The 8,140-nt window shown below is 41.8% G+C and overlaps 1 protein-coding gene across 4 annotated transcripts in view; it reads left to right on the top strand.

Moving 5' to 3' along the window:
• The first annotated feature begins 55 nt into the window (after positions 1–55).
• The window catches only part of LOC135091662 (proline dehydrogenase 1, mitochondrial-like), a 33,463-nt gene continuing 25,378 nt past the window's right edge, over positions 56–8,140 (top strand). The window contains exons 1-2 of one of the 4 annotated variants that reach the window (XM_063989481.1): positions 56–546; positions 7,212–7,420. In XM_063989481.1, coding sequence (XP_063845551.1) covers positions 220–546; positions 7,212–7,420 — 536 coding nt within the window. In that variant the 5' untranslated portion in view covers positions 56–219. The other 3 variants (XM_063989479.1, XM_063989480.1, XM_063989482.1) reach the window with 3 other exon arrangements.

The raw sequence follows: 8,140 nt of genomic DNA, 5'->3' as shown, positions 1-8,140 counted from the left end.
AGACTATGACACGGGGGGCGCGCCGCGGCTGTAAACCTTGTGGCGGAGACGGATAAGAGCGAGTATTCTTTGCAGGAAAGGTTTCGAAACGGCGATCGTCGGCGGCCGGCACGCCCCCCAAGCAGCCAGTGAGAGGCGGCCGCTGGTGTGACGTAGAGCCCCGCCAGGCCGCGCCACACGTGAGCGCCGGCGGCCGGCTCTGCCGCCCTCAGTTAAGTGATGGCTCCCGTGGTGGTAGGGTTGTTGCCTCGCTCGGTCGCCACGTGTGTCAGTGCTCAAAGGTACGCTCGGCTATGTTGGGGGCTAAGCAGAAGACCAGCCTTCGCTGTAAGCACTCGCCTGAAATCCACCCCGGCAGCCGCCCTGGTGGAGGAGAACACGACCGTCGATGCCTCGCCCCACGATAACAATAAAAGGGACTCGCTGGACTTGACCTTCTGTGACCATGAGGCGGCGTTCAAGAGCAAGACGACCGGCGAAGTGTTGCGTGCCCTGCTGGTGTTTAAGTTGTGCGGCGTGGAGTACTTGGTGAAGAACAACGAGCAGGTGCGTGGCCAGCCTAGCCAACCTCAATAGCGGCGGCCGACGAAGACGAGGCGAACTTCAACATGTCACATTACTAACCGCGAACCCCGTCAGTCCGCGGCAATGACCCCGCCTGCGGACCCCCCTAGCCTGACCTGACCTGGACACATCTCGAAGGTCAAAGCAGGCCACCACCTAGTAAGATGGAGTATCATGTGTTAGCATTCTCAAGTCAGGATGATCCCAAAAAGCGAAGGATTGGTTTGTTTAGTTCAGTCATTCGTCTTGTTTTGCTTCCATGTGTGTGTCATGTCATGGTGTCTACATCAGCCTGTCAAAATTTTTACCACTAAACAAACTGATCCGATAAGCTTTGGTCACTTGTAATAAGTAAGTTTAGGGCTGGCAATATGAGGACAGGTAAGTTGTTGATTGGTGAGGCAAGTTTCAAAGGTAAGGGTGATTAGTTTTGGGTTCGTCAATCAATAATTGTAATGTGACATAAGAAGTTGGCATCGTCCTCGCCACCACCGCTGCTGACTGAATACTTCACTGCATTGTAATCGATTTAGACTGTTAAGTAAGTCCACCGCGGCACACTATACATTACAGACGCTAATTTACTGTTCAAATAGTACGGCACCCAAAGTAGTCATGTTTGCTGAGTCACAACTGCGGTGGATTTGCTTGTCTGTGATAAAATGCAAGATGAATGCAACTCATAAGCTATGCATGGAGCAGTGCCCCAAGTGTTGAACCATCCATCTCTACTTGAATGTCGATCTTGCAGCTTCAGAAAACCTATGTTTATCGTAGCCATGTTAACTGTTATATATAAGGTGACTTTGCCTTCTAAGTACCCAGAGAAAATGATTATAATTACCGTACTAACGACTTTTGTATTTCTTAATTACATTTTTAATCACAATTTATCAATTATAGGTATTAATTAAGGGATTGGACCATAACAGTCAGCCCATTTTGAAATCCAATAGTAATATGCACTATAAAAGATAATAGGGAATAATGATGCTAATACCCCCAGCTGTTGGGCCTTGACAGTTGCCATGTCTTTGGCTTGGGAAACCACTCTAAACTTATTTTATGCAAGTCGTGTCATCATCATGATATATAAAGTTTGAGCTAAGTAATGCAGTACACAAAGTAAACAAATAAATGTAAATCAAATAAAATGCCTATCGCGCGCTGGGAATGAAAAAAAAAGCGAGGAGATTGACAGCTGCAAAAAAAAAAAAAAAAAAAAAAAAAAAAAAAAGTAGAAATACAAGGATATACTTATAAAGATTAATTTCCGCGCTATAACAAAGTAAAGAAAGACAGCATAAGGTACAATGAAAATAAGCAATTAGTTAAGACTTGCATGACGCCAATCATCGGCACTGTTCTAGGAAAACAAAGGAGGAGGTGAAAAAAGCGCTCGGGAGATGACGTAAGAAGACTGACTGGTGGCTGGCGGAGTGTCACCAAAACACCAAACTTTCACTGCTGTAATGCTGTACCTTCATTTTCATTATTTTCACTCTGATTTCCTGTAACGCATCCCTTGGCGCCTTTGCCTCACACGCAGATGCTAATTCTGGTGGTGATGAGAACAGTCTTTCACTCACTCATCTACTCAGCGTGGCAAAGACAGCACTTGCAACAAAGCCAAATTTTTTGCTGGCAGAAGAGCCAAGACGCTTTAATAACAATGGCATTCGTTATTTCCATCCTTGTGTAAGTTGATATACTACCACCAGTGAAGCTCTGCTAATAAGTTTATACATCACGGTTTCCTATACTGAAGAATTATGGTCATGGCAAACGGTACAGTATCGGTTAATATATGAAAGAAGATTAATCATGCCACCCACTCCATCCTCTAGACTCACGTAACGTTGGTGCGTTTCACAACACATGCATCCCACGTTTAGTCTTGGCAAGTGTTTTAATTCCTGGCCTTCACATTCCATCCAGCACTACTGCTTCAGTCAGCTGAGTTACAGACTTCCCATTAGCTCCTCAAGGACACAATTTATCCTCTCCTGTCTCCCTTTGAACACTCATTTTGTGCTCTCATGCCTATATCTTTCATCTACGTGTTAGTAACTGTCAGAGCTAAGTGCAGTTATCGTAAGCAGTCTGTCCTTGAGAACTGTGCCTTCATATCTATATAATTGTATCAGGTAATATAATAATTTTTTATGTGTGCCCTTGAAAATCTCTCCTTTCCTTTATATTTTTGTAGACAGGACAGACAGTTCATGTCATATTTCAAGAACAGTTATCCTCAGTAGTCAGTATGTGCTTTCTTGCATTTTTTTTTTTTTTAAGTTAATCCTAACATTACCATCCTTCCTTACTTAGTTTGCCGTCCAAGTAGTCTGTCTGTCCTTGATGGTTTGATGCTCATATCAATCAATACATTTACACTGAGGAAAGGTAGGTCATGCTACATTTCACTTACCCAGCTAACATCACCCCATAGTCTCGTGCAAGTACGTAATCTGTACTCGGCACGCATCATGCGGACGTGAAAGTGTTACGTAGCCAGTATCCTGAGGTTCTTCCTGTGTTAACTTTTGATCAAGTAAGACTGTATCTCGACAGCCTTGGGTATCTATGATCTAGTTCTAGGGTATTAATACGTACTCTCAAGGTGATGAGTGCGAAGGCTAGCTATTGGAGCAAAACACTTGTGACCTACATACTAGCCTCGCTCCTGCCAACATTTATCTGTGTTTTCTACCTACCCTTTTCTCATTTTCCTTTACGTGGCCCACGCACCTCTCCCACTCCTCCCCCGTCTCCCACTTCCCACCCTGTAGCGCGTGGGATTCAGAGGAGACTCCCAGCAGCTGTCTGGGAAAAAATAGCAGCCGGCGCATCACGTGTTCCTCATGCCTTGTCACTCCAAAACTCTCGGGGCTTGTGAGGGGTATTATTGACGGCTGAGGTGCTGGCTGTCTTGATGCAACACCCCCCTTCCACCACCCACCTGCCTTGTGACACCCACATGCACTGTGAGGCAACGAAGAGATTAGCGAGATATGAATGTTAGAGGTGACAGATAACTCATGACAAGTTGAAGGCCTATTTCCCATCCGCGCCACGCACCATCCCACCGCCTCGTGTGCACTCCTGACCTTGCATTTTAAAAGATTACCGAGGCGTATCCAGCCGTCTTAAATTAAAGTAGAAGGACAAACAGCAGCAAACGTGTTGGCCTTTACGAGGTTGTTATAAGCTTCGCTTATATTCTAATCTGGTAAAAGATGCAGAATAAAGACGAAGGCTCCTCCCTAAAGTGCTGTGAAGTCAGAAATATCGTAGAAAAACTCAGGCTAAAGCAATATTACTAAGATTATAATTACGGCTTCACTCCAGATCTTATCACAAACCTTGCATAATAATCAGATTCTGCTACTGACGTGACAAGCTCTGTCCTGGTCTTCGTCACCCAAGATAGGAAGAAATGAAAATAGGTCAGTGAGGACGTGATAAGTCTCTCTTTCAGATATTGTAAGACTAAAAACTTTGTTCGTTTTAAAAGGTGGCACTCACAACTCCATCAACTGTTTCAGTTGTAATTCAGTCCCCTGCGTCACTGTTCCCTCTTAGTCCCACCCCTTGTAGGTTTATATGATACTTGTATATGATTCCCTTACAACATCCCCTGGGAACACTGTATATAAAGTAATGCACATTATGGCACAGATAAGTTCTCTCTCTCTCTCTCTCTCTCTCTCTCTCTCTCTCTCTCTCTCTCTCTCTCTCTCTCTCTCTCTCTCTCTCTCTCTCTCTCTCTCTCTCTCTCTCTCTCTCTCTCTCTCTCTCTCTCTGCATGGGTGTGTAATATAACATTGACAACCCTTGATTAAGCTGAAGCAGACAGTCTCACAGTTGATAAGGGTTATATGATCCAGACACCAATAAAGATAATGGTGATATAGAGTAAGAAGGATATATAATAATGATGATAATTATAACAATTGTAATAATAATAATGATGATATTAGTAACAATATTTTTATTTTTATAAATTCACATGTTCTCTTAATTTTTATTTTGTTTATTTATTTGTCTATTTTATTTGTTTAACTTCAGACTCAAGGATTCTTAATGTCTGGCAGTCTTACACCGACGAGGAATGTGTGTGTGTGTGTGTGTGTGTGTGTGTGTGTGTGTGTGTGTGTGTGTGTGTGTGTGTGTGTGTGTGTGTGTGTGTGTGTGCTGGCGTCACCCATTTGTCAATGTTCCTAATGGACTCTTCACAGGAATGATTCTTTCTTCTCTTGCACAAAATTATAGACTTGCTTTGTGAGCCGACTTTGTCATAAATGTAATAAACAGATAAATAACTTTGCTGTCATGAAGAAAGAAAGAAAAAAATAACGAAATTAGCCATTTGGGAACACCGTGCACCTCGAACAGCATTTAATTTCTTTTTTGTTTTTCGGAATCAGTCGCTTGCATTCCTTATGATGAGATTGGATTTTTGATCAATATCACCATGTACTTCTTAAGTATGAGAATTACACTGCACTGTAAAAAAAATATAAAAAAAAATAGAAAGAAAAAATGAAAATTGTAATAAAGAAAGAGAACTACAAGTATGAATAAATGCAAAAGTGTCTCAGTATTCATTTGGTATACACTTATGATAGAAGAAAATAACTGACTAGATGGGACGTTATGTAAACATAGAAAAACATAATAATCCATAAAGATGTATTGCTGAAGAAAATATACATTAATCAAATGAAATGTTGGAAAGGAAAGGTAGGTAAATATGACATGAAGTTCATTATTAAAAGTCTCGAGGGCTCAAGTTTATGTGGACAAAAAAACTAAATACAGCGTAACAGAAATGTGAATGCAAGGAAGTATTGTGCTCCTATGAAGACTTATCGGTTCGTAGCTTCAATTATACATATTAAGATAAATGTACTAATCGTTTAGCTATTTCGTGGTCCAAGTCTCTGCACTTGTGTACAGTAATTACTTTAATTTTCGTAAGAGTCAGCTCGAGTTCATGATCACAAATTCTTGGTGTGTGCTATTCAATTTATTTATTTATTTATTTTTTTTTTCCTTTTTGGTTTTGATTTTCATTGTTTTTTTTTTTTTTTCTGGCGTGTTTCAGCCTTTCCGTCTTTCATTCTCATCCTTGTCCTTGCCTTTGTCCTCCTCCTCCTCCTCCTCCTCCTCCTCCTCCTCCTCCTCCTCCTCCTCCTCCTCCTCCTCCTCCTCCTCAAGTGTTCGAATTTATTATTAAATTCGAATTATTAAATGGAAGGTGGTAAAAGTTAATAATGTACAGAAAAAGACCCACATTCATATTAAGATTATTTTTCTTCTTTTTAACTCGAGAGCTTGACGCGCTTGTATATCCTTCCTTCATGTAGGATTCGATCGCTTTTGTGTACCCCCTCTGGTATTAATGGAGGTGGTGTAGGCTTTAATCTGCCACACTAACATTATATTAAGTTTTCCCTCAATCTTAAGTCCTGTGATCTGCTGACACCATTACAAAGCCTAGGAAGTGAGGGACTCTTGATGAACGGATGTGGAAGCGAAGGAAAACGCACGTCATATTGTGAGTGAGTGTGGCAGGTTAGCTATTTGATTTCTGATCGCGACTGTGTGGATGTGAGACGCCTGACAGACAGACAGACAGAGAGAGAGAGAGAGAGAGAGAGAGAGAGAGAGAGAGAGAGAGAGAGAGAGAGAGAGAGTTGCACGATGGTCATTTTTATTACGACTGGTGTGCCTCACATTCTATTCTTTGTTTTTGTATGGGAGACAGTACCTCACCTTGACACACATAGGGGATCTCTCTCTCTCTCTCTCTCTCTCTCTCTCTCTCTCTCTCTCTCTCTCTCTCTCTCTCTCTCTCTCTCTCTCTCTCTCTCTCTCAGTTACTTTCGCTTTTATGATCCTCAGTCAGATGCATTAGTTTTTGTAATGTTTCTTTTTATTAATTTTATTTTTATTTTTTTTTATCCCAGTCTGCACTTGTGTACGATAATTAGTGGCATTTGCGCATAATTGCCTACTCTTCCTTGTGAGTCAGATCAAATATAAATGGCACAGACAGATTCTTCTTAGGTGCTTCTTTTTTTATTTTTTTATTTTCTTTTTGTTTGATTTTAATTCTTCGTCGTTTTCTATTGCATTTCAGCTTCGCCCTTTTCCTTCTCGTCCTCAGCCTTGTCCTTGCTCCTCTTCCTCCTCTTTATGTTTTCTTCATCATCAAGCACCATAGCAGGGGACCAAACGGTCTGCTACTAGTTGTTTTCCTTTTTTATTTTTCCTCCTCCTCCTCTTCCATCCTCAGTTTACTACAGCAGCAGCAGCAGCAGCAGTAACAGCAGCACAGCAGCAGCAACAGCAGCAGCAGCAGAACAACAACAGCAGCAGTAAAAAAAAAAAAAAAGACATAACAACGACAACAGCAGCCAAAACTACTACTACTACTACTACTACTACTACATTCTTTCTCACTCATCAAACCATCACCACAAACTTAAAAACTCATTAAACACACCCACATACATCCACACACACACACAGCACATCACAACACAACACAACACAACACCCCAGACACCTACCACCACCGACACGCACCACCACTTAGAACCCCACACACAATCCCCTGACTTTATCTCCCCCCTCAACAGCTCCTGAAACTTGGAAGGACGATACTCGGGAATAAATTGTTCGTTGCTCTCATGAAAGCCACCTTCTACGGGCACTTCGTCGCGGGGGAGGACCAGATCAAAATTCAGCCCACGTTGGAGAGACTTCATTCCTTCGGCGTCAAATCCATCTTAGACTACTCTGTTGAAGAAGACATAAGCTCGGAAACTGCGGAGAGGAGGGAGATGGAGTGAGTATTATTGCATTGTTTGTTGAGTTGCTGTGTGTGAGTGGGAGGGAGGAGACGTGTGTGTGTGCGTGTGTGTGTGTCTTTTGTTTAACTCTTTCTTATTCTCTCTCTCTCTCTCTCTCTCTCTCTCTCTCTCTCTCTCTCTCTCTCTCTCTCTCTCTCTCTCTCTCTCTCTCTCTCAGGTTTATTTTTTTCTACATTCATATTTTAGCTTTATTTTGTCTTTTTTTTTTGTATTGTCTTCCATGCTATTGATGTAAGATTCCTTTTATGTATCTCTTATTCGTGTTGAGACTGTAATTCTCTCCCTCTCTCTCTCTCTCTCTCTCTCTCTCTCTCTCTCTCTCTCTCTCTCTCTCTCTCTCTCTCTCTCTCTCTCTAAATCATAAAAACCCCAATCTATCGTATTTTTATTCTCTCCCTTCTCCAGTAATTTTTCCTGTTATGTATTCCTTTCTCATTTCCTGTTTGTATTCGTTCTTTCTCCTTTCTTGTTATGGATTCCTCCCTTCTTTCCTGTCGTTCATTTATTCATTATGTTCGCCTCATCGCAATAGTGTCGTAAGCCTGTCAGTCTGTCTGGATGCTTTCATTTTCACTTCCTGGTCTTGGAAGCCTTGTAAGTATCGTACTTCATGCTGTTATTGTTGTACCCCCGCGATATTTTTATTCCTATGTGTTACTGAGCTGTATTTGTATATTTATTAGTGTTTGCATGTT

The sequence above is a fragment of the Scylla paramamosain genome, chromosome 38, assembly GCF_035594125.1.
Source record: "Scylla paramamosain isolate STU-SP2022 chromosome 38, ASM3559412v1, whole genome shotgun sequence".
Classification (NCBI taxonomy): domain Eukaryota; kingdom Metazoa; phylum Arthropoda; class Malacostraca; order Decapoda; family Portunidae; genus Scylla; species Scylla paramamosain.
Note: the sequence above shows the minus strand (reverse complement) of the source record. Positions and strands in the feature narration are given on the sequence as shown.